At 34.3% G+C, this 26,648-nt stretch overlaps 1 protein-coding gene and 1 long non-coding RNA gene across 22 annotated transcripts in view; one reads left to right on the top strand and one right to left on the bottom strand.

Annotated features, from left to right (window-relative positions):
* The window catches only part of LOC118610806, a 49,559-nt gene extending 47,254 nt beyond the window's left edge, over window positions 1-2,305 (top strand). Inside the window, exon 3 of the long non-coding RNA XR_004954091.1 lies at window positions 1,731-2,305. This is a non-coding gene — a long non-coding RNA (uncharacterized LOC118610806). The remainder of the gene's footprint in view (window positions 1-1,730) is intronic.
* The window catches only part of HDAC9 (histone deacetylase 9), an 824,368-nt gene that overhangs the window by 447,335 nt on the left and 350,385 nt on the right, over window positions 1-26,648 (bottom strand). For 19 of the 21 annotated variants that reach the window (XM_016139429.2, XM_036231088.1, XM_016139430.2 and 16 more), the window contains one exon: window positions 13,570-13,632. In XM_016139429.2, coding sequence (XP_015994915.2) covers window positions 13,570-13,632 — 63 coding nt within the window. Of the gene's footprint in view, window positions 1-13,569; window positions 13,633-13,871; window positions 13,938-14,040; window positions 15,739-26,648 lie in introns of those variants that run through there. The other 2 variants (XM_016139437.2, XM_016139438.2) reach the window with 2 other exon arrangements.

Raw genomic sequence — 26,648 nt, 5'->3', positions numbered from 1 at the left:
TTCTAAAAAATCACAAAGAGAAAAATAGGATTAAATGTGAAGTGTTTTTTGAATAATATAAAATACACCTGTAATGATTTGCACAGCCAAATTTATTCTTCTACTTGTATAAAAAAGTATGCATTTATATTCAGGCAGTCTTAAATTAGCTATTTCACACTTAACATTTTGAATGCTGACACAAATATGAAATTTCTATTGGCATTATTCATTGAAAAATGAAGTCAAATAAGAATACTCTAAAATTCTCTGTTAAGAATAATTAAAACATTTGAAGAGTTATATACACATTGCCAAAACACTCGAGGTCATCCTTGACCTTCACTCTATAATGAATAGTCTTAATTTTTGAGTCAAAGGCTCTAACATCTTCCAAAATTCTATATTTTTCAAATGTACAATGAAACTGAGAACTTTCTACATAAAAGGAATCATGTCCACAAAATAATATTATAAAAACAGACTTTGTGCAATGCTACTGTACTCTTTAATCATTCATTTATTTAAAAATAGTCTCGCGGACCAATTATGTGCTAGGCACTGTGGGGAATAAAAATAGAAGTAAAACATGATCCTTTTCCTCTCGGAGCTTATAATATAACTAATTGGGGGGATGGGGAACACGGACATAAATAACCGCAGTGGAAGACAGAAAATGGGAATGTTCTAAGAGAGTATAAAGGACTGGGGGGGGGGGGCGGGGGGGGGAAGAAATAGGACTGGGAATTGTTGCAGGGGATTTGGGAGAGAGGGCAGCATTTGGAGACATTTGAAATGAGCTTCCTAAGAGTTAGGATTTTTCCCTATAAAGACTGTTGGAATGGAGCAGAGGGTATTTCAGAAAAAGGAAATAGCTAATTATTAGTTCATATATATATAAACATATATACAATAGTAGATAAACAAGAAATCTAGCTTAAAAATACAGTTAAGTACTCAATAAATAATAATAGAATGAGACAATCCTTGAGGGAAAAAGGTAACTATTAAACCATTTTCCTCAAGCTACACACCGAATCCAATAAAACCTGTTGGCTTGGAGTTTGGCTCAGTCCCAGTCTTCCTGAAGCTCACGAAAAATCATAGCTGACAGCCTTCCCTGGGCTCCCTTGCCTACCTGCTGATAAAGGCTTCCCCATCCCTTCCACAAGGCAGAAGTCAGTAGCGATTAAAATAGCCCTAGAACACTTCCTGCTCTATTCTAATTGTGCTTCATTCCATTTGACTTAGACCACTTGGAATGTTGAGAGAAAACCCCATGAGGCATCAAGCATGTGAGATAATGTGTCAGTCCCTCAAAAATGTTTGTCCATCTTACTATGTGTATCTATCACTGTTCCCTACCCATGAGAAAGCAGAACGTGGGGAAAATAGCTCTTTGCTGTCATACTGCTGCTTCTCCTTTTAAAAAAACATATCTATCACTTCCATGAAATACTTTCTTACTCCACTATTATAACAATCTGTCACAAATCTATCTAACTCTTCAACACAATGAAGACTGTATTCTAAATATTTTGTTTGAAAGTTAGAGTTCTATAGCTATCTAACAAAGTTGACATTTGACCAGTGATTTCCCTGAATTAAATACTGGGTACATTGTAGGTACTCAATAAATTCCATTGTAAAGAATACTGTGTTTTAGTGTGTACAATACTTATGTTTATGAGAAAATGTTCTTTGACTTCTAACACTAGCAGATGAAGACATATTGTTTCCTTTCTTTTTAGCCCCCAAGAGAAGAGAAACTATTGACTTCACTAATGTACTGGAAGGTTCCTACTGCTTAGGTAAGAAATTTCAGCATAGTTTATGTTAGAGTAAGAATAATGGGCAAAGTTGAATGTTTAGGAAGGAACAAGGGTAAGGGGTTCTAAAAGGTCCTTAATTTCTAGTCAATAAATAGCATTTATCCTAGGAGGAAGACATTTAATTCTACAGTCTCTCTTTGGGAAACAGAGAAAATCATAGCTAAGAGCCTTCGCCTTCCTTCCTCACCTACTCGTTGATAAAAGCTTCCCATCCCTTGCACTAGGCAGAGGTATGGTGGAGACTAAGAGAGCTCCATAACATGCTCTGCTCTATTCTAACTGTGCTTTCATTCTATTTGACTTAGCCCAAATGGAACGTTGATAGAAAATCTGCTTTTATTGGGAAGATGCTCTTCACATCTATGTTTCACAAAACATTTTACAATTGACTACCCCACCTAACACTCACTGTCTCTGCTACCACCAATCACTTTCTATCTCATTTTTCTGTTTTACTTTTCCTTAGTACTCATTACTATCTAAAGTAGTATGATCTACCCATCATTCAACTGAATAATCTCTGAACCATGTATCCCTTTGTCTTGTTTTGTACCCTCCATGCGGGGAACAATACCTGGCATACGGCTGGCTCGCAGATATTTCTGAGTGAAAAAATGAACATGTGAATGACTATTTCACCTCAGCTTCCAAAGCCTCAAACACTTACGTCACCTCCTGAAACCCTCAACCCGCTAATTAAGGATGGTAAGGATGCAACTGGTTCCTACAATTGCTGCTACTCCCACCCTCTAAATTTATTTACATCTTGGCATCTTTGAGAATGCACTTGAGTTGCTGTGGTTCCTGTTTTTGTCATTTTGCAAATTCCTAATGGTCAGTGGGTTCCTACAAAAATATTTATCTTTAAAAAAGGTATGTTTTTCAGTAAATAATAAGATTATGAATATTCCTACAGCGCTCTAAGCATTTCAATTAATGTGTAATATTAAATGTATTAACATACCACTTTAACATTTTTATCATCTAACAACAAGTTAATAATCAGGAAATGTAAAATGCAAATTAAACAGATTAAATCACGATTCTACTTTTAATGCAAAATATCAATTTCTAAGGTCTGAATTAAGCACAGTTATATAAGGTAAAAGAAGAGTTCTCAAATGTGAAACTGTACATTTTATTGTACAGGAAACGTGTTGGATTCATCAAGTTAGTTATACTACTTTTTAATACACTGAGAATTTTATCACATCTATTTAAATCAACAACTTACATTAATGCATCATACTAATATCTTTCATAGTTCTATTTTATATATTACTACAATAAAGCCAGCAGCATACATGTTATTTTACAGGTATGACAATTTATTATTAAGTCATTTATGATATATTCACTTATTTTTCCACACTTTATATCCAACTTGTATATTCATTGTACTTATGATATATGATTATTTTTCATAAACCACCTCTTAAGTCCAATCTTCATGAGATTTCAAAATAATACTCCATGTCTATCGGAGGAATTTAATAAAAATTTAGATTTCTTAGCATAAAAATAGTTCTAATTATTTTCTTAATAATAGTCATTGTTACAAAATGAAAAAAGAAAAAAGTGTGTATGTGTGTGCACTATAAAATGCCATTTTCACTGGAAGTTCAACAGTGAGGAGTCCTGTTTATGAGCCATATTAACACCAAATAGAGAGCTTAGCAATGTCTGCTTCTAAAAATAAACCTCCGTGTCTCTTGTTGTCATCATCAACCACAGTCTTCTGTGCTCTGTGACAGAAAGCATCAAGGCTGCCTCTTTGCCTTTCCACAAGCATTATACATCACTCCTGAAAGGCCTCCCCTTTCTGTCAAGGTGGCACAGATAAAAAGCATTCTGCGATCACCCTAAGCACACATTTAAACATTATTGTCCCTTAAGCAGACAGTTATCATGTTGTTTTGGCAGCAGGAAGGAATCTGTGGTTTCACTTGAATGTTATTCTTCTTTATTTAAACTACTAGAAATAACCCAAAAATGACAGAATGCTCTTTCTATAAATAATCATTCCAGTGTAGAGTTATATTAGGAGGTAACTCAGATGGCATGATAACGCCTAACAAGCTAATCTTAGACCTGCGATGCCATAAGATAGAAATACCGAGGCTAAGAATAACTGACCCAAAGGAGTCAACCTGCTAAAGAGAGCCACAGACATGCGGGCATCTGCAGATTTTAATGCATTTAATGATCTCCTGAAAGCTCCTTTCCTCTAGGAAGGCAATAAATTATGATCGTCATTAAAATGACAATCAATAATGCTTTTACAAAGTATTGATTCATAAAAATGGCCAATATGCTCACAGCAAATAAGATAAAAAATAGTTGCTGGAAACCAGAGTTGGCTCTAATAATTGGATTAGCATCTAATTGGTGAATATGATGCATGAGTCACCTGTAGAACATACAGTATTCATCCAATGAAATAAAATGTAATCAAAATAAAGTAAAACATATCATCCTGGTATATGTAAACGTTGCCATCCACTTTTCACCCAAAATGCCAAAATTGAACCCAAATTGGACCAGTATGTATTCGAAATAGGTAGAATCTAAATTTTTATCATTCTTTCAGCTCAAGGATTTGATGTGGCAATACTGAAATTAGGATTTAAGTGGCGACGCAGATTTTACGGACCCCAATCCCTACCCCCTACCCCCGATTTCTAGTTAAAAACCAAGATGGGTATAATTCAAACACTTTTGTCAAAAGAAACTGAACCCCAGAGTGCTAACACCTGAAAAAAATACCTTCTTCTGATAAAATACATTAGTAATAACATGCTATTTTGAAGTGGTACGAACCTTGCCTTTAGAGGTTCTGAGACTATTGTGAGCATTGGCAAACATACGTCTAATGCATTTGGGATGTTGGTTCTGTCCACAGAGTCTGTTCATTACTCAATGTATCATCAGTCTCACAGAACTGTGGAGGTTGCCTCACATTCATCTCAGCTCAGAATAGTGTTAACTTCAACTGATTTTATTATCAAGCACTGGGAATGTGAATTAAGGCTCCTCCCCGATGCCTCTGAACATGGTTGCCTATTGGTGCCTTAAATCTCCCAGGACTAAGAAGTGTGTCTAGATGTTTCTTTATATGTATAGCCAATTCCATACGTTTAGCACCAAATGAAAAATGTTATCCTATGCTAAATATTTTCCTCTTTAAGAACAAGTAGCAGGGATGTGGTAAACAAAAATGAGTTCAAACCAGGTCCTGCCAGTGCCAAGCCATGATAACTCTCAGTAAGATCCTGTGAATCTAATTCCTCATCTGCAAAATATGAATACTGCTGCAATGGCCACTACTGCAGACCTCGTCACCTTGTGAAGAGGATTAAATGATAAAATAATGTCTGGTACAGAAAATGTTTTAAAACATGAGCTTATTATATCAATAATAATAAGAATAACAGTGATAAACAGTGATGGAAAATATGAGTCCAATCACTGACCTTTTAAATTGAGACTAAACAACTAGATCAGCATGGAATGTGGCAGAACAACCATGATAATGGTAACTGATGATGACAATTTTTCTTTCAAATTTAAAATGAGCAGTTCTTGATGTAAAATCATGAATTCAAAATACACACTTGAATTTTATTTGTAAGCAGATTTAAAAAACACTATGAAGAATAAATTTTAAATTGCATTCAATTCATCAATTTCTTTCTTTCTTTTCTCTCTTTCTCTCTTTCTTTCTCTCTTTCTCTCTCTCTCTCTCTCTCTCTCTCTCTCTCTCTCTTTCTTTCTTTCTTTCTTTCTTTTGGTTGTTATCTGTCCTTAACTCAAATTTTGAAAAATACTTTCTGACATTTTCATATTTTCATCTAGTTTGGAAATGTCACGCTTAGGCACCCACCAAAACTTACTTCAAATAATTGAAAATGACACCTACATGTCTACGATTGTGTCAATACTGAATATAAATTATGAATTAAACATTTCTAATAAAAGTGGTAGACCATGAGGGGAAGAAGCAAGAAAATTAAGTTCTAGGGTATTTCCAACCTTATTAGCATGCAAAGAGTTTAATCATAAGTAAATGACTAGTTACACTCTGTGGTTTGGTAAATTTCCTTCTTTCTTAAATGTAGTTTTCATTGGATTTAATCATGGGGTATTTTAAAAGCACTATATATAAAAAGCCCATCACTTGTTTTACCATAGAAAATTTAACCTTAAGATAATGAGTGAAACTGATATTCTTATAAAACATGAGGATTCTTATAAAACGTAAGAATTATTTAATTATATATTCAAAAGTAATTAAGTATTACTTAATTTTATATTCACAATTTTATATTTATTAGAGTAATCCTAAACATAATATTTTCTGATAACACTTTAAAGTGTAGGTCAGTTAGCATTATAAAAACTCTTGTTTTATTATATTTGTTTTGTATAACTAACTTTGTGGAAGAAGTAGTGAACACAAGGTTTTTCTAATCCTTTCTTCTCTTGCTTTTCAATCTCTTGAGATTAGAAAAGTTAAAACTGCCCATAGAAGGACACCATTCATCCCAAGCTAACCACTGACAGGTCAACTTCCTTTCAAGAACAGAATAGATCTTAGCACTGCCACACTGATCTGAAGCACATGGCATAATATCTTTAAATTTCATCTAGAGAAAGCTTGTTTTTAAAGTCATTTTCATGGGCTTTTATTCCAATTAAATTGTTTTCAAAGAATTCCAATTCAGAAAAAAAAAAGTTAAAATGCAGTTACCATTCCAGATTGTTAAAACTGTTCATTACTGTAAAATGTAATAATTATAACAACCTACTGGCAAAGAAATTGCATTCTGAATATTTTTAAGATAATCCTTTTTTTTTAATGTACTGGCAAAGTTTATACATGATTTGATAAATTTCTCTTAATATTCTCTGTACCTTTCTTTCAAATAATAAAAGAATATTTTACTCGAACTTATAATAAATACTTGTAATACATCAGTCCACAATGTTGATCTCCTCCTCTCTAAAGAAATGATTTACGACCTAGAGATACCCAGTTTTCTATCATAATTACTACAGTTTCTTTATTAGGTCTCCTTCTAACAACAGATAGTACTAAAATGTCTTTCTATTCAATACTAATAAAAAAAAGATTTAAGTTATAAATGTACATCTTCAAGAAAATTAAGACCCAAAATTTAATCGAAAGAAAATTGCATAGTCCTTCACTTAATTATATTTTGAGTAATTACAAACTAAAACAAATTACAAAGAAGAGATTTCCAATCACCAACATACACACTGTAGCAAATACTGCTGGTGCCTAACTGACATTCATTCTTCTCACCCTTTCTTCTTCCTGATAGGTTCTAGATTATTAGCGGTGGCATCCCTCCTCCCTGGCCTAGCCATGGCCCCAAGGAACAATTACAGTAGTCCCATTCTTCTTCTCAGTGACTGGCTAACGTATGGGCACATGAAGCCATTTTGGCCAATGAGTTATGAAGGATGATTTTCTGGAAAATTTTTAGGTAAAACTTCCTTTCTTAAGGAAATACCCCCCAAAGCAAAGTTTCTCTTCTATGTCTCTAGAATTTATCATGCACAAATAGATATAACGCCTGGAACTGCTACAGTCAGCTTGTGATTACTAGAGAAAACAGCCTTGTGATGACACCAAGGACTGCGTGCTGTTGACATTACTGACCAGCTGGTGTTGCCTAACCGGGGTTGCTATTTTACTAAATGATAAATTCCCTTGTTGTGTGTCACTTTGAGTAGGATTTTCAGTTACCTGCAGCAGAAGACAATCTAACTTATACACTACTACTCACAATTAATCACTGTTAGTGTATTGGCATGGTAGCTTTCTGTGTAGTGTACAGGAAACATTTTTTAGAAGATGTGTGCATATTGTTAAAATGCATAAAGGCAAAAATGTCTGACGACGAAAGCAAAAGCCCCTCTACCACCAGTATCACCACCACAAACATGTGAAATCTTTGCTAATTTCATTCTATCTATACATGGATTCTTCTGGGACATGAATGAATAGACAAAAATATACTTTTATAAAAATGAGATAATATCACTGATGTTATTTTTGAGAAAATTATTAAATCTAAATGAATTTAACAGAATTTAAATTTACAATTGAAAAGACTATAAACATACTGTTTCCTTCCTATAGGAGGTACTATTTCCAAAATGATTTCTCTAACATTACATAAAGAAACCATTTTTAAAAATCAGTGTTTTGAGTACTTTTTAAACTATATTTTTCTATTTTAAGGAGCAAGGAGTCTTCCCCTGTTCAGAGAGGAGAAGATATTACAATTTCATACATTCCTCCATCTCGCCTCGCCCGTGTCTCACATTGGTTAGCTTTCTGAATATTTCTACATTGCCTTACTTTACAAAATTTGCTTTCTGTCCTATAACCACAATCTCACAGTTGTTTAAATGGATTAACTGTTGCCCCATTAATCTGTGTTTTCTATACTTCTGAATTCCACTTTTTATTTTGAAGTTCATCTCTTCATTGTGTGGGCTTCATTATCAGGCAATCTATTTCATGTCTGAAGATTTCTAACTTGCCTACCTATTTTTCCTATATTTTACTAACATTTTGCCTAGGTGGAATATTGGACTGCACTTCCAGAACTTCGGAGATTTTTGTTTTTCATTATCTTCTGGCATTGAGTGATGAATACTTTTGATAAGTCTTCTTGAGTCCCATATATTTCCTTTCTTCTCATCCTACCCCCACCATAGATCTTTGCTTTATCTGTCTGAATCCCTAAAGAATTATTTAACATTTGAAATTCAATAGCCCAGTTAGGATGTGACTCTGTGCTAAACATTTGCATTGAATTTTCATAAAAGATAGGAGCTCTTTCAATCTGCAGATTCAGTTTTTTTTTTCTTTTTCAGTGAAATCTTTCTTCACTTGCACTGAAATCTTCTCTTTAAATGTTTTGGAACATTAACTTCAGGAACATAAATACTCTTTGTTATATTGTCTTTCTTATTTATTGACTCCTCTCCAATTGCTTTAATTCGTTTTCCTTTTTCATTCCCACTGATTGTCTCAAGCGTTTCCTCTTTGTTGTTAAAATTGTCTATTGTTTCCTGCTATTTCTAATGAATATTTTCGTTCTATAATTATCATGTTTTTTTCACTCTCAATTTGTTTCCCTAAATCTAAAATATCCTTTTTTCATCCCATTCTATTGTTTCACCATCTCATCTTTGAATTCTGGTTTTATGGAATTTATGTTCTTACTAAGGTGCTCTATCTGTCAGAAGTGATTATTAGACAATATCATGGATCCAGTGAGTTGATGCTTCCTTCTTGGTGGAATCACGAAGATTAGTCGGGGAAGAATATTTCATTGCAGAGAGCTATAGATCATTTCCCCAATTCACAGTGTTCTGCGGGAGCCTCCGTTTCTCCAGAGCAGCAGTGTTTGTTCAACTTCCTCCATTTTACTAGCTGCTCATCCAGAATCCTTCTATTCCTCAGTCACGAGAAATCATAACAATACAAGCAAACAACAATAATGACAGCCATAATAAAAGATATCTGGTCAATATGTCTCTCTCTAAATTCGGGAATGTTAGTAAGAATTTTCGGGATGTCAGTAAAATTCTAAGGAGGACTAGAATTCAGGTCCTGTTAGGTTTCTCTGATCTAATCAAAGATTCTTGCTTCCATTTTTCCTCAACTATTAGTATCTGAGGTATATTGCATAGGTCATATTGTTTTCTTTGTTCAGTTATTATTAATATTGTGCACTGGGGGGGGGGGGAGGTGTTTGCTGCCTTACACTATTTTTGGATCACTTGATTATTTATCAGTGGTGAGAAATTATGTGGTACATTCTCAAATTTCTCATCTCCAAAATCAAAATCATCATTTTTAAATTCATAATTCGGGTTTACTTTGGTCTTCCGAGGGGTTTTATTGAATTTTCTTACTTAATGGACACAACAATTATGCCACCTGTGTCACGCACAGAAATAAAAAATACTCATTCTTGTCCCCATTCTCAATGGGACAATTTATAACTAGCTTTTTGATTGCTACCTATCAAATATTCAAATTGGTGACAGCCTTGTAAGTGAAGATAACCTGAGTTAGAGAACAGCAAAACAGTAATTATGGGGACTACACCAGAGTGATTCTTGACATGACAGGAGTATTTCACAGACTTCCATTTTCATAATTAGATTCTGCTTTCCAAGTAGACATAAATGACTACTGAATCTAAAACGTTTCTTTCCTTTTGATGATACACACAAAGGGGGAAAAAGGGGGATTCTCAAAGGGTGAAGATACATTTTCCATAAAAGAAATTCAGGATTTAGCTTTAAATGTTCTCTTTTATACCCTAAAATACAAATATATAGTGAAAATATGAGTTTTCCTTGTTGTGAATGTATTTTACATTAATGCTGTACAAACTCTAGGAAATTCTTTCACAATAATTATTCCAGCATTGTCTGGATGGCTCTGCTGTCCAATGTGTGAAGTGACATGCCTAGCAACAGGAGAACACCCCAAATCTGCCAGCTACTGTTGAGTGACCGGAGTCAATATTTGTATATACTTCAGTTTCTTCCAGTTATCACGTAGAGTGGCCCACACAAGCCACAACAATGGAAACTGACCTGGTAACATGTGTCACTCATACTGAATCCCAATATTCAATATTATTGAGCTTTTTAATTGAAAAGATATTAGCAGACTACAACCTAGTTCTACCTAAGATGTCTAGCCTGGGTGGGTCAATATTAGGAAAAAACGGAACCATATAAAACATTTACAATTCAATAGTATATAAAGATCTCTGAAGAAAAATCATCTATATTAATGCCTAGTATTTGATATAACTAGAATAACAAATGGGGACTCTAAAGCAGTGGCTAATAACAAAACAAAGCTTTTTTAAACAATTAATTTCAAGAAACCTGCTGTTAGGGGTTTCACTGTTTAATTACATATTCTACGACTTCTTTGCCTTTGATTATTATGTAATAAGACATTTCTCAAAACACATACATGCATACACACTAGCTACCCTGATTTCTAGTCACCATTTGCACAAGGAAAGGATTTAATTCTTACCAGACCAGAAAGAGCAAAAAAAAAAAAAAAAAAAAAAAAAAAAGGAAAAGCTGATTTATAAGATAACTAAAGAAAACTTACTATCAAAACAAAATCATTTTCCCATGTGACATACAGTTGAACCCATCCAGCTTGTTCAGCCATATAGAACATGGTATTGAAGAGCCAGGAACTCAGATTCTTTCACTAGAAATAGTAATCATAATAGTGAGTTTACACTTTAATAACGTGTTGTCACATTTGAACTTCACGTGAATGCCCAGAGGTAAGCAGGAGGACATCACTGCTCTTCAGTTTACAGACAAGTAAACCAATTCCACAACTGGCTAGCGGAACACAGAGTTGACTCCTACGGTAGTGCTCCCTCCACCACTCAGCATGGCTACCATATATATTTCACTCTCTTTCAGATCCAGACTCCACTCTAAGCCTGTCAATCACATCCATGCCACTGGTCCACATGAGAGTTGAACAAGATTTGTAGCTAAATTAAGACAAACACACCTCTAACTTAGCAATTAACTTAAAAAGGCAAACTCTTCTGAAATGAGTCCCCAGAATTGCCATCATCTCCCCATCTCCCTTTGTCAGTGATACTCAAAGTTTGCTGGATATTAAGATTGCTCTGAAGATACTAAATACCCTAATGCTCAGGCTATTTCCCAATTACGTCAGAAACGCTGGGGGTAGGACACAGCCATCTATCTATCTGTATGCTGTAAAATACTCCACAATTGAAAGCCAGTTCCTCAGACAATAAAGATCAGGGGAATTAAATTTCAGGACATAGTATATTAAACAAAATCGAACATAACATGGCATGATAGGAAGGATGCAAATGTTTGTACGTTTTGAACTTTAAAAATAAATAGGACTTTAAAAATAAATAGGACTTAGAGCTTCCTTATTCACGCCAGACAGGTTTGGGAGTCGACGTCCATCTACACCGCTTTTCATTTCCTGTAGACCTGACAACGGCACGGGCAGTCTCAAGCGCTGCCCTGTTTGAAAATATTGTTGCTTTGTTTAGAAATCATCAAATGCCAGAAAAATAACAGAAAACGGAGATAGGTTATGTACGATTATCAAAGATATTGAGAAACAGTGAAGCTTGCAAACACCTGTAGCGAGATTCACTGTCAGCAGTCGCTGCTTTGAGGGCTTTGTTTCTACCTCATGAAGGGAATTTAAATATTCAGCACAGAGATAAGAACTACCAGGATAAAATGTAACATTGAAAAGATACCTAAAATAGTGATTTTTAAAGAATTGGTCCACATTTAAAAAATTAAATGCTAAGTGACCAGTTCCATCAGAGACAGACTGGCTGAACCCTCCCCAAGCTCTTATCAAACTTACAGCCAGGAAGATAATAAATTATACTGAACTTGTGATATGTTTGCTTTAGATAAGCAGTAACACAATCCCCGTCACTTGAGTATAAACATACCAATTGTATAAAATTGGTATTTTATTCTAATTCCTTGAAAGGTTGAGTCAACAGAAGAATCTTAAAATCATCATAACTAACCAAGGTTTAAAGAAAACTTGCTTCAAATACAGATCCATAGATGGGAAGGTGCTCAACACTAAAATAGAGATCATGCCAACCTGTGGAATATTTCTTTCACATTTATCTCTACCAAGTAAACGCTGCTTTATGTTGCATTCTTATTATGAGACTCTGTGGGGGTGATCTACAATTATGATTAAGCCCACATAGGAACTTAAAGATGTGAGGGAGAACTTCAAGCCAGTTTAGACTGTAGCATTCAGCAGAGGACCAACACAAACCCTAATCTTATGAACTAGCTAGAGGAAATAAATATGAAAGGCACCAATGACAAATAAGTGATATTGCCTGGAGAATCTCCTCTTTTCAACAAACAGCAATTAACAAAGCTGACAAGCTTCATCACTCATCAGCACATCTCCTTGAAGGCACACGCACAGACACAGAGAAACTAGAAACTGGAATTTGTTACTGTTATTCTTTAAAATGTTGCACCTGCATATAACACCTCTATATGTGTTCATGCCATCGCATCTGCCTGACAATGTCAGACTCCCCAAACAGCTTTAAAGAAATTAAAATAACCATCTGTTAATAATAATTTTATTTTAAACAGTTTCATTTTGGGTTGATGAGAAAAAGCCACATTAAAACTACCTTCACAACTCTGTAGGAAACATATTTCAGAAGGTAGGTCTATAAATAGATGTGCTTCTGTATGCACACTGTAAATAAAAAATCATCAGGCTAGCGGAGGCTGCAATTTAAACTGAAGCCCCAATATGAACTTACCTGATTTTTAAAGTCCCATTAGAATAAGCTTACGATCAGTACTGATCTCCTTTTTCTAGTTGTATAGTAAGGCGAAACACCCCCAACTACAGTTTACTTATCTCAGTCCCATCTTTCATCAGAAGCTTTGCGATTTCATTCAGAAGCAGCCGGCCCTAAACAGACTGAATATGCACAAAAACAGTAATGGAAGGGATCTAAGTTAAACCCTACAGACGCACCAAGAAAATAGCAACATCAACACCAAAAAGCAAATCCTTAAGAGAGGTGCTTTGCTTAGCTGCATTTCCCAAGTCAGCCCCCTTTCACACATAAAATGTCTCAGTTATGAAGGAGGATCTTACCTGAGCTGATCATACTGTGCATTCTCTGCTGAGCCAAGAGCTGCTCTCGTCCAGCCACCCCATCTGAGGAAAAACACGAGTCACTCTCGTAAATTGTCTGCAGCATATTCCAATCACTCTTAGTTCAGCTACATGAAAGATTCATCTCTGCTCAGTGCACCGGCCCCAGGAGCTACCCTCGCTGGTCTTCCCTCCTCCCCAAGGAGAAGCAGCAGAGGATCAACTTCGACAATGATTTCCTTTCTGTTAAAATGGACAGATACTTTTTCAAAAGACCTGGACACTTTTCCCATGTTACCAACCTGTGTGCAAAGCAGAAAGGACCGGGTGGATGCTAAGGCTCTCTGGAGTTTAGGTTATCCTGGAAACTAAAAGCAGGTGGGAAATAGGAATGTGCGTCAGGGTTATTGCTTTGTCAGAATAAGTAGAAAAATATTAACTCTACCCACGAGAAAAAGAAACCAATTAAACCTGGCTTAAAGTTCTTCAGGCTGCTAGAGTTTCCTTGCAAAAACCGGTCAGTCCTGCAAGTGGCTTCAGCTGGTGCCCTTCTCCTATCTGTTTGTGTGTGTCTTCCCTCTCTCTGGTCTCTCTCAGCTCAAGTTGGCTAAAGCTAGTGATAATCCATTTGCATATGAATCAACAACAGCATGGCCCACAGGCACAGAAATAGAACAATGGTCGGCCTGAGCCAAAAATAGGTCAAGCCTGGCCGAGTGATTGGAGCCTGCATTAATGCATTTAAAAATACCCCAGCAAACCCAGCTGTCCAGCCTCTATCTTTCAAACCATAATTCTCTATTGCAGGGCCTTAAAAGCAATTAACTCTTTCCTCCCTCCAAGCTTGCCTTACACACTGTTTCCACACTGGCGATTCACATCCAAGGAAAGGAAGGCAAAAAAATTAAGAAACATAATTCTAAGAGGGCAAATGCACATACATTTCATTTTATTTTATTTTTGTAGTATGTGTTTTTGGAAGAGAGAGGAGAGAAGTGCAGAGCTCTGTATTGGTTCTAAAATAATACTGGAAGCTTTTGCTCATAATGTGGTTTCTGCCTCACCCACGCACAGCAATCCTGGTGTTCTATTTTTGTTGCCTGTTTCTCTGGCTACACTGCAGTTGGCTGTAGCACTAGAAGCTTTTCTGCCTTCTAGTTTCAAGACTGACAGGAGATTTAGTAGAGGTAGTTTCAGAAAACAAGCACACCCCAAAATAAAAATGTTTATAAAGGACTAGCTTGATTTTTCACTTGCTATTTGTGTAAGGCAATTGTCCATTTTGCAAATCTAAATAGGATGGTAGTACCCCCTATCAGTTTTATCACGTACTATCTATGATATTTAAATAAAAAAAAATAAATAGCTTCGACCTGAAAAATGCTCCCTCTTTATCAGCCTCTCAGGCTAAATTAAATTTACCTGCAAAGAGAAAGAAAGAAAAGTGTGGGTGCTTTCTTCTGGATGGATTCAGAATTAGTGAACATATGCACCTGTGGATCAATAAATAAATATGGAAAATCCCCAACTATGAATGTTTTGCATTCATCTCTACATCAGTTGCCTGAAATACAGATGTCAATTTTCTAAAAGAAATAGTATTTATAATAGTTGATAGATTCCCAGACCATCAAGCACTGAAGAATTCACTTATAAACTATAGTATAGAATATTAAGAATTCTATGGCCATTTATAACATCATTTCTTTATAAGAAATAAATTCTGCATCACGAATTGGGTTGTTAGCATCTAGCCACTCCCATGGGCAAACTCAAGTGAGAATCCACTGGTCATGGAAGGTCTTCTCCCTTTTCCAAACTGGATCAGCAAGGAAAATGTAATTCCTAAGGCATTAGTAGCAATGGAGAAGGAAGATTAAAAAGCAGTGTTTTAAGGTTCCCAGAATAATCAGATGGAGGAGGGATGTTGATCAATGACAGACTGTAGGACTAGAAAAAGAGAACAAGAGGACTTAGAGTTTTTGTGGAAAGTAGGAAATGTGTTAAGTCATTAGGCAGATAACCCACTGCAAAAGAAAATGGCACTGAATTTTTCTTCTTTCACAGATTAACTTTTACTTCTTGCAAAATTATATTTGGACAGATAAATTCTAAGATTTAAATAAAGAAGTTATTCCAAACTGCATTTACTTAAGCTAAATGAGAAAATCTCATGTTCCTGTCAGTGGGGAAAAAAAAAAAAAAAAAAAAAAAAAAACTATTTTATTCCATCTGATATTACAACTTTCACTCTATTAAGAAATTGGTGGATAAAATCAAGGGCTGGAAATACTGTGGATCTGGCCATTTACCTCAGAGATGATGTAACCGACCATAGCATTTTAAATTTTAGAGGAAATTTGGAGATTGTCTACAATGGTGTTCAAACTCTCTGTTCCCCAGAATGGGAGATGGATGACTCACACAGGATTCTCCATCCAGAAGAGATTGTCCCCCCAGCCAGGGCTGCTTCATGTTTACCTGTTTATATATGTATATTTAAGATTTCTTTTGAATGACTTCTTATGTTAAGAAAAAATAAGTGAACTCTGTTCATCTAGTACAAACAAGCTCTCCATTTTACACATGCAGAAAGTAAAGAGCCTTGCTGGAGGTTGTCAAAGCACTCATTAATGAAGTTATGACTAAAGAATCTTGCTTCATCTCTAACAGGTCATCTCTGAGTAGGACTAGCATTCAAATTCTTGAGTCTGCCATCTGTTCCTTACTAAAGTGATGCATATAATTATCTGAGATATTCAGAATAAATTTTAATATTATTTACTGATGAAAAATGGCCATTGTCTAATTGTTTCAGAATGGTTTTGAACAGAATATGCAAACTAGTAATAAATATATGAAGGATAATAAAAATCTCAGTATTGACATAATATACTCATATGTCATTTGTTATTTTAACTTTAAATCATACCCTCAAACTACAAAAGTCTCCAAACTTTTGTAATCATAAAAAATAAAATAAAACTCCAAAAGAGTGAGTTAGTAATTATCCTTTTTCTCAAATTTTCCAGGAAAGGGCATGCCGCATAAAATCATATAAATAATGTGCCTTCGTTTTGACCTAGTTATTTAACTTGAGGTTTATTTACATTGCATTCTTGCATTCTTTCAGCATTTTTTTCCCATTAGCAGTCTTATCTTTCAACTCTTGATAATGAAACTTTAGTTTAGAGTGAAAAAGCATTGGACAATTATCATGAAAGGGATACCACTTACTTCTGGGATGAAAACTAAGCATAATTAAAAACACCCACCAAGTGCATTGATTAGTATAGTTCCATTATCCAAGAACTTAAATATGAAGAATGTTAAATTTTTCTCACATAATCTCAACAATGTCGATAAAGAAATGTGACTACGTTTCTTTTTGGGCATTTATAAAACTGATTTTACTAGCTTGGAAAAATATATTAAATTTTAAATTATAAGAACCATAAAAAACTAATTTGAATGATAGGCTAGTTTTTAATATCTCAATATAATAAATTTTAACTCGATAAACATTTTGAAGTTGATCTGAATATCGAATTTTACATTCTAATAAAATTGAAAAAGAATAGGGAAAAAAAACAGATTCCAGATTCAATAGAAAATGGGAATGGGACTTAAATCCTAATATAAAATATCATTCAAAAGTGATTATTTATGATAATTCCATTTTTTTAATGCAGGTATATAGATAAAACAAAAAGAATGTATAAAAATATATATATGCCATCAAAATATTTCCAGAAATGAAAAATGGCAAGTTAAATCTATAAAAAAAAAATATTTCCAGAAATATCCTTAGACTCCCAGATCACAACAACCTTTTCTCAAATCAGTCTAAATTGATAGCTGAAGACTCCTCTGGAAAGAAGGTAGTGTAATCTGATTTATTTAAAACTGATGTGTGCATTATAGGAAAGCTACAAATTAATCACCAAAAACTGGAATTCCTTCACTTACTCCTGTTGCTTTTTTTCCCATCCCCACCCACATTTTTAAAACTAGTGTCACAGCAATACAGTTATACACACTTGCCTACAAGCAACCGATGTGGTCCCCATAGACTCCCAAGGATAAGAAAGAAGAGGGAGAGGATAGTGTCCTAAATTTTATTTTGAACTAAGTAGCTTATTTATCTGAATTTTCTATCTTTTGGAGGAGCATCACCAATTCTTATTAAATAGTGAATACTCAATTTACAAGTGATTCCTCTCACTAAAATAACTTAATTGGTTCCCAAATTGTCTTCAGACAAGAAATCACTGCCTGGACCCAAGCACAGGTCAAGGGTTTGAGAAAACACATCAGCAACGTGTGTTTTATATAAAACTATTTTACATAAAAACAAACAAAAAAACCAAGCTCAACAAACACTCTAGAATTGTTGGCCTTGCTTTGACTGAAAACAATTTTTTCTTTAACTCTTCTTTTCTAATAAGATAAGTTAATCCATGATTTATTCTAATTTTAGGGATTATAAAGCATAAGGAGCACCCGGGAACTTAGAAATGCAATTTATTAGGCCCTCCTCAATAACTACTAAATCAGAATCTATTTTACAAGTTCTCCAAGTGATCCTCATGTACAATGAACTTTGAGAACCAGTACATAGGATCATCCTTTCCACAGCAATGATGAGGTGGCTAACAATAAAAATGGATAAAGTATCTTTTTTGGTCCAATTTCAAATTAGCTACTATTATTAGAGAACAACTTTTCAAAATGAAAATAATTAAACTAGGTAAGAGATTAAAGAAGACCATTAATATTCGAGGTAAAAAGACCAAGGAAGATCGTACAGAAAAGGATTCTCTAGTTTGCAGATGATACCAACATTGTACACTTAGAGTGACAAGCATGTGTGTACCATTTTTCTCCACTAAGCAACTCTGTTTAACGTTCTAGCTTTCTATTTGACAGCTGCATATTACCATTCTGTGCAGAGCTCAGAGCAGCCAGCCCCGGGAAGGAGAAAGCAAAATGATCATGCGTGATTAGAGGGACAGGTAAAAACTTAATGGTGTTTTCTTTTTTTAAAATAGAATCTATGAAAGTCAATCATTCATATATTGAACATTTATTATTTCACAAGCACAGTGCAAGCCCTAAAGATATAAATGTATATAAGAATGCCCCAGCCTCTACTTTCATAGAATTTTTACTTTTAGAAGACATACAGTCAAAGCAATTACTAAAGAGCTTGATAAGAAAATCTCTAACTACAGATTGTATTTCAATATTCCTTGAATTTTAATTTATAACCGTGGAGCCAAAATGATAAACCTGCAGGGATATTATTAGGATTACAGAGTAACATATCATATCCATCAAATAAGCATTCAATAAATGGTAGCTATTATTACTATAACCACTAATAAAATATTCTATGAACCTTTAATTCACAATTATTAAATACTTGAAAATTGTTACTGGACTGTTATTCCAAGGAACTATATAAATTCTGAAGAAGATTATATTTTTGATTAAACATGCATTTCTCACTCATACTTATAGATGCTTTGTTTAGCAAATTGATAGAATTTTACTTCCCATAACATTACCAGAGCTTGTAGTATGTCACTATATAAATATTTGTAAAATAAATAAGTGATTCCTTCTCTAGAAGATCCTATTAAAAAATGATCTGGAGCAAGTCAGATTTGATAGTTCCTTATTTTTCATTTTAGCATATTATCTTATTAAAATCTCAACGATTATTTTAAAAAGCTAAGTAAGTGCATGTCTGAAAAAGGATCTTTTGTTGAAGTCAAGTACAGTTTAATTGCACTTTCACTTTTTACATTTATTTTCTTTGCTTTGTTGCTGTTTCACAGGATAGAATAGCCAGTGAAAAAGGTCAGACTGTAGTAGAAATTATCCTACACGGTATAATTTGAGTAAACAAAGTTATCGAAAATTTTTTGAGTGAACAAAGTATTCATATATTTCTCTTGTGAAGGATCTTAAAGATGTTGGCACTAAGAAATTAACATACAATGCATTCATAGGTCCACTTTATAGTAATAGACCTAGTAACTGCAGTGATGGCTGAGTTTTTAGAAGTCTAGTTGTCGATCGCATTGGCTAGTATTCACATGTTCTATTTTTAATTGGTGAATTCCACCGATATACCATTCTGACTCAAAATTCTAAACGAAATACATTATAGGTTCAGATTCAACCTTCCTTCTCTGCAAGTCACTTGAGACACACAACACAATATTTTCTTACACTTTGTGTATACTGTATTTCTGCCTTGTGGGATATTGGATTCTGGCTAAAACATCCACTGAGACATTTGTTCCATGACAAAGATCCTTTATATTTGGTCCTGTCCTAAATGTCCATGGAGACATTTGGTCTACACCAAAAAGATCCTTGAAATTTGTTGACATATTAACATACCATGCACCACGAGACCCCATCCTCGACTTGTCCTCTGTGCACTTCTCCAACTATAAGGCTCTCCCCCTCTGTAGTCACAGTGAATATAAACTCCACTCTTCTGCAAGATTCAAACTTCGCCCCATCTACCTAAACCCACATACGATTATCAGCCAGGCTACAGAGGCAAGAAGGATTATTATTGGTAATATAGCCACAATACAATTATTGGACCAAATAAACATGATAGTATATTTTATGATTAATCCTGTATACCAAAAGCATAAATAAACATTATTTGAACCCAGAATTGTTTTTTAAGCATGGGCATTTTAGACAGGACCAAATATAAAGGACCATTGGGCATGGATCTAATATGCTCATAGAACTTTCGGACAGGATTAAAGTTCAAGCACCTTTTGGTGTGGACAAAAGTCTCCATGGATGTTTTGGGCAGGACCAAATGTCCACTAATCATAATTTCTGTAACTCTAAAACTGATTTCAAATAGAAAAACTATTTCACATTAGTTTATATACTAATATGTCTGAACGTAAGTATCATTACATAGCAACTGGAAATCTTTGTAATGTTTTACACTGATGATGAAGTATTGTTTCTCTTTTAAGCAACATTGACTCTGAATTACAAAGCAACCTTGACTAACCTATCCTATGTTTACTAAACTTTGTATGTATAAAGTATACATGAAGCTGGAGGCCCATAATAAAAATCTTAGTTTTAAGACAGAAACGCTGTTTTTGGTTACATGACTATGAAAATAAAAATTCTGAGAAAATTCCAGTTAAGTAAAATTAGCATTCTGATCTTGGTTATTTGGTATGACTCATATTTTTTATTTTATATTATTCTATGAAGTCTCTTCACATAACTGTACCTTTAATATCATCTTGGAAACAAATGGGATTCTGATTACCAAAATTAATAGCTATATGTAGCATTTGGATGAATACTATATTTGAGAAGTGTGATAAGAGTAATTTCCAGATACTAATATAAATTATGGCAGACATCAAAAAAATCAACCTAGAGCTTTTGACGTCATTTCTTGCCATAAAGGTCAAGTTTATATTTACCATACCAAACCATTACAATCACCAAGTTAAATCAAGAGAATACCAGAATGACTGCCTCTGAAAATAGCAACATTTTTTTAATGTTACAATTAAATTCTGACTTCATAATTTGATCTAGTTGGCTGCCAACTACCAAATTTAAGAAATAACAAGCACCCAACACATACTTTACTTATTATTTGACTGATCAAAATATTTATAGCAATAATGTATAACTGAAGAACAAATATTTGCAATTGGCCATATCACTAAGTTTATCAGACATCCTATGGGTATGGAATCTTTCCTATTTCAGGACTCATTTCAGTGACAAGAACAGAGATCCATGAACTCTAAGACCATTCGTGTTCTCACTAACATGATTGAAAACCTTATTCCTTTGCTTTCCTTTTCAAACTTCAAGCCACAGACAATTTCTTGGTGTTACGCACACAAATCCTTCATTCTTCCATATTTTGCATATGCTGTTCTTGCAATCCAGAATGCTCTGCTTTTCTATCTTTTCTTTTTCATATTAACCAGACCACAATATTTTTTTTTTGGTTCCTTAAAATGATTTTTTACCCTAAAAATTAGTATAACAGACAGACTTTCTTTTAGTTTACTTGCCAGATATCTATTCTTCTGTCCTTTTAACCCTTTGCTTTCCTTTATTTTAAGTATGGCTTTTACAGAAAACATGTTACTTTGTCTCCTCCCTCCCCTTCCCCATTTTTATCTCATAGAAAAGTCTTGCATTTGGTAACTTCATGAAAGGGAGACTTCAGTCCTTGCTGGTTCACCATCTTCTCAAGAGGAGAAAGTAGTAAATTTACTTCATTCTTCAAATTTCTGCTCAACCGCTACCTCCCTGGCAAAGCTCCTTAGACCTGAGCAGTCATGAATGAGAGAACTTTCTCTATCTTTACTTCGATCATAACATAAATCATTGGATATTTTTACAATTTGGTTACATATCTGTTCCATGTGTTAGACCTCAGCAAGTCAAGAACAGAGAAATGTCTTTCGTCTATGTGACCGTACCACGCTGCCTAGCAAATCATAAGCATGTATACGTGTTGCTTGAATGGATATATGTGAATTATGTAAACGTGCATGTACTTGATATTTATACACTTCCATTCATACCCATTTTACAAATATATGTCAAGCAAACAATTTCTACCATCTTCTGCATCATCCTTCCTCATTCTAGCTGCCACTCTTCCTCAAATCTTACCTCCAGATTTCAGTTTCCTTTCTCAAAAGAGCTCACCTCACATACCCAACACCAACACCACCCCAGTCAGATAAGTATGATGATTACATTACATACAATATTTTTTTAGGACAATATTGTAACCATATATAAGTTTTGTATCATCAATATAAAATGTGGGGATTAAAAATTCTATTTTGCTTTATTTTCCTAGAATTAAATGTGAGAAATCAGAATTTCAAGATTCTAGGGAATTTACATAAAACATTTCCATTTCTACATTGAAACTATTTTTACTAGAAATGAACTTCGGAAATTTTAACAACTGTTCCTGTGCTCTTAACCCTTTTCTTGTCTAGGAAAAAAAAAAGCCAGTATTCATTTAACACCACGTGTAGGAATGCTACATTTTCCAGGATTTGACATTTTCAGAGATCGAACTACTAAAAACAGAATGCTATAAATAGAATGATGTCATTTGTTTCCAAAGACTATCAATATACTAGAGCGAAGTGGAAATAATAATAAGAGTGAGATATGAAATATTTTATAGCAAACTTTGAAGGCAAGGTTAGGACTATAATCTGCGAGTTATCTCGGGGCAAACTTAGGGCTCTCCTTGGCTCTAATGGCCAGCCTGCTCCTGTTGTAATTCCTCTGCAGGATACAGTGATATGACTCTTCTGAAAACATCAAAGCTCTGATCAAAAGATGTTCTGCTTTACATTCTCATTGACTTGAAGGGTTTCTTCTTGGTTTTAAAGAGATCCTACAGGGTCTAAGCCTTTTGAAGGAAGGGCCTTATGTTAATATATCTTCTAACTCATAGAGAGATATATTCCAGAAAATGTGGAAAGTTTATCTTTAGATATTAATTTATGTTTGATTCATGAGAAAGAACCATAAAATTTATTTTATATAAAGGCAACTACAGAGCATTCTAAATTGTGAAGCAAATTGGATGAAGAAGAGGCTCTGAATTCAAACAGAATTTTACTTGTATTCTGTCTCTGTCACTTATTAGCCAGTTATGAGCTGTATAGCTTGGATAAGTTACGTAATCTTTCTGAGTCATGATTTCCTCTTCTTAAAAATGAGGATATTGATATCTGTCTTGCAGTGTTGTTTTAATATTTAGAAATAGTGAATATAAAATTTCTACCATTATGACAAGAATATAATAAGGCTCTCTACAGTCATTATTATTATAGCATATTATTAATATATAAATCAAAAAGTGAATAATTGAGGGCCTACTTAGACTTCTGTATTTAGATAATTCTTATTTCTCAAGATCAGCTATAATTTTATAAAACGAAATATAAAGATCATTAGTTTCCACTGTTTCCTAAAGAAAAAGTGAGTCTATAAAAGGTAGATAAGAAAAATTAGAATGGAAATTCTCATCATATTAATAGTATTCTCAAGGCTAATAAATCACATTTGTCCAACAATTCATTAATTCCTACTGTAAAATGAGAAATGGAAATAACGAATAAGAGAGTGAATGGTATATGCTAGGCTACTTGCTATTTTTACTTTGTAAGGTCAAAGCAAATATTTTAATATGAGAGACATAAGTTAATAACAACACACATGAAACAGAACCTTCAATAGATACACTGAATTATATCTGTTTGCCATTTAATCACGACCTAGGAATATCTTCAATCCACAATGCATTTCCCCCAGCTAATGTTTTCATTTTTGTTTCCAGGGACTGTGCATTTAAAAATCAATAGCTAACATTATTTATTTCACCTGAAGCAAAACAATCTGTGTTTTCGTAATGAAGTGAGGACTGTTGTCTTCTCATTTGGCTATATCTGAAGGTAATTCTCAATAGTATTTCTCATAAGCAGAAGGGCCCCTTTGGAAGCCAAATTCACTTGTTTTAAATTCAAGACTTTAGTTGGATAAATATTCACTACTTTTTGATAATTTGAATTATACATAATTCTGTATTGACTTAATGGAGCCCAAACCTTATTAAAGGAAACTAAAGTCTAGGAGTCGCTGGTGTTCTGAGGGCTAACTGATAGGAAATCCTGTAATAAGTTAATGCTGTTCCATTTATAAGCTAGGGAGAAAACGTTATTATGAATTAACATTTAAAATCCTCAGGTATTTCATTTCATTTAAAATATGTACTTCATTTAAAACAAGATCAACCATCCATATAGAATTACACGAAAAAAATAAAAATTTAGACCAATGTGGGAAAGGAGAAATGAGAATCCGTTATTACTTTCAAGAACTATGCTAGCGTGACTACTTTTGTATATCATGATTTAACACCTATAGCCGTATTTTTAATATTAAGTCAAGAATGCAAAACTGAAGTACTCTTTTCTCTATTTTCAAATGAATCATGGATTATATAACATCTGAAGAATGTTTGAATTATTAAATAGTAAAGTGTATTGGCTTTCAAACATCCAAATATATATGATTTGAATCAGTTGATAAGAAAGTGCAGTTAAGATAATTTTGAATCTGTGCTATCGAGTATAGTGTATGGGCAGTCTTGATATCTTATCAGCTTTTCTAATAATAAAATCTATTAACTTTGAACTTTAACATAATTATTATGTAGCATCAGTCTTAGAAAATTTGACAGAAAAGAAAGAACTTCATTTGTAAAATTTTCAAATAACTACATTTCCTGAAAAAAATTACCCAGAAATTGCTATGTATATTCAAGAGCAATTTTGACTTTCCAGAATAAAGCTTCTTATCATGGGGGTAAACTGAATAAGAACACACATTATACAATATGGCCACTCTTCATTCCAAGCACATTTGTCCCAGGATTTGCCTATGATCATGACAACAATGATGTCTACTGACATACTTCCTAAATCGAAATAAATCTGTTATCAAACAGATCTTCTTTTGGGGGTTTATTGTTCCCTGTTTTTTTTTCTACCTTGTTTTATTTTTCATTAAGTTCTTCAAAATCCCATCTGTATATCAATGCTTTTTCAAATGTCTTTTCTAGTTGTTTAAAATGATCTCTCCCTCGTTTTGGCAATCGTCACTTGCTTTTAAAGACATTTGGTCACATGGCACCCTCCGATGCTTTTGTTTTCTCATACATAAATCAGACATCAATTTTCCTCTTGCCCCAAACCTAAGCACAGTTTCCTTACCCATGAATGTCCATACTTTTTCCTTTTCTTTCATCTGTCTTTGTAGCATACGTCAAATGCGTAAGTCAGTGTTTTGTTTTCTGTGGCTACTTTGCTTACTGGGAAAACTGCAGCAACAGCAAAAGTAACACTTCTGACCAATACTGTAAAAAATAAATTAGCCTTTGTTCTGTTTTAAGAGTTTCCTACATTTATACAACATATATTGTTTCCTTCAACAAATCTTGGTTCTTTCAAAGGCTTCTGGGAGAAGGACTTTAGGTGTTCAGGTGAAGTGAGCATGACCAGAAGGGGTAGTGTGGCACACCTGGCAGCCGGTGTGCACACGGTAACACTGATCTTGTGGCCCAGGGGCGGAAATCACGTACTTTGAATCCTAGAACTGCATCCTTGAAAATGTGCCATGCTGCTCCAGAAAGAAAGGAAAAAAAGGCTCAACATGAATTATAAAAGAATACCTCAGAATTAAGAAAGAAAAGTATTCTCTCATAATGCATGTTTTTAAACCTCTAATAGATTTTTTTTACCCTTCTGTCATATTAATTTCTAATATTTGAATAATAGAACAACATGCCAAGTATTTAGTGCTGGAACACAGCTAAGATGGAGACAAAAATACAAATGATAGCTACTTAAGGAGGAAATAGTTAAAAAGATATCCCTGAAATGTAGCAGCCAGGGAGACCCTTTCTATCATCAAAGACAGGGCATGCTGGCATCCATCACAAAAGATCAGGGTACATGGTTCTGCCCCTGTTTTCTGTTCAGTCTCCTTCTCTTCTTGCCAGAAAGAGCAGAATCTGATATTTTTCATTGCCCCAGCTTTGCAGGGAAAATGCAGAGCTCGGTTAGGACATGAGAGGCTCCTGACTGCGCGATCATGACTCAGTACAACACAACTGAAACAGGCATTTGATGAACATATTGGAGGGGAAAAAAAAACATTTAGAAATGCTGGTGGTGAATACTTGGCACTTGAAGTGACTCACAGGCAATTACAGACACAGAGCCTAATTGTTTTTCTGCGAATAATAGTAAGGGTCTCGATGTGAGAAAGTAACAACCAGACAAAAATCACCGTGCCAGAGTGTGGTCCACCCAGAAGAGAAACTCCAGCATTCAGACTGTGCAAGACAAGGAACCGAGACCGGACGTAGCTCGGCATGACAAAGGTGAGATAGGAACCGAAGATTCGTGTCACGACTCTTCGTTTTTCATACATAATTTTGCATTACTTCA

This window comes from Rousettus aegyptiacus, unplaced genomic scaffold (assembly GCF_014176215.1).
Source record: "Rousettus aegyptiacus isolate mRouAeg1 unplaced genomic scaffold, mRouAeg1.p scaffold_m13_p_13, whole genome shotgun sequence".
NCBI lineage: Eukaryota > Metazoa > Chordata > Mammalia > Chiroptera > Pteropodidae > Rousettus > Rousettus aegyptiacus.
The sequence above is the reverse complement of the archived record's forward strand: the minus strand, read 5'-3'. Positions and strand labels throughout refer to the sequence as shown.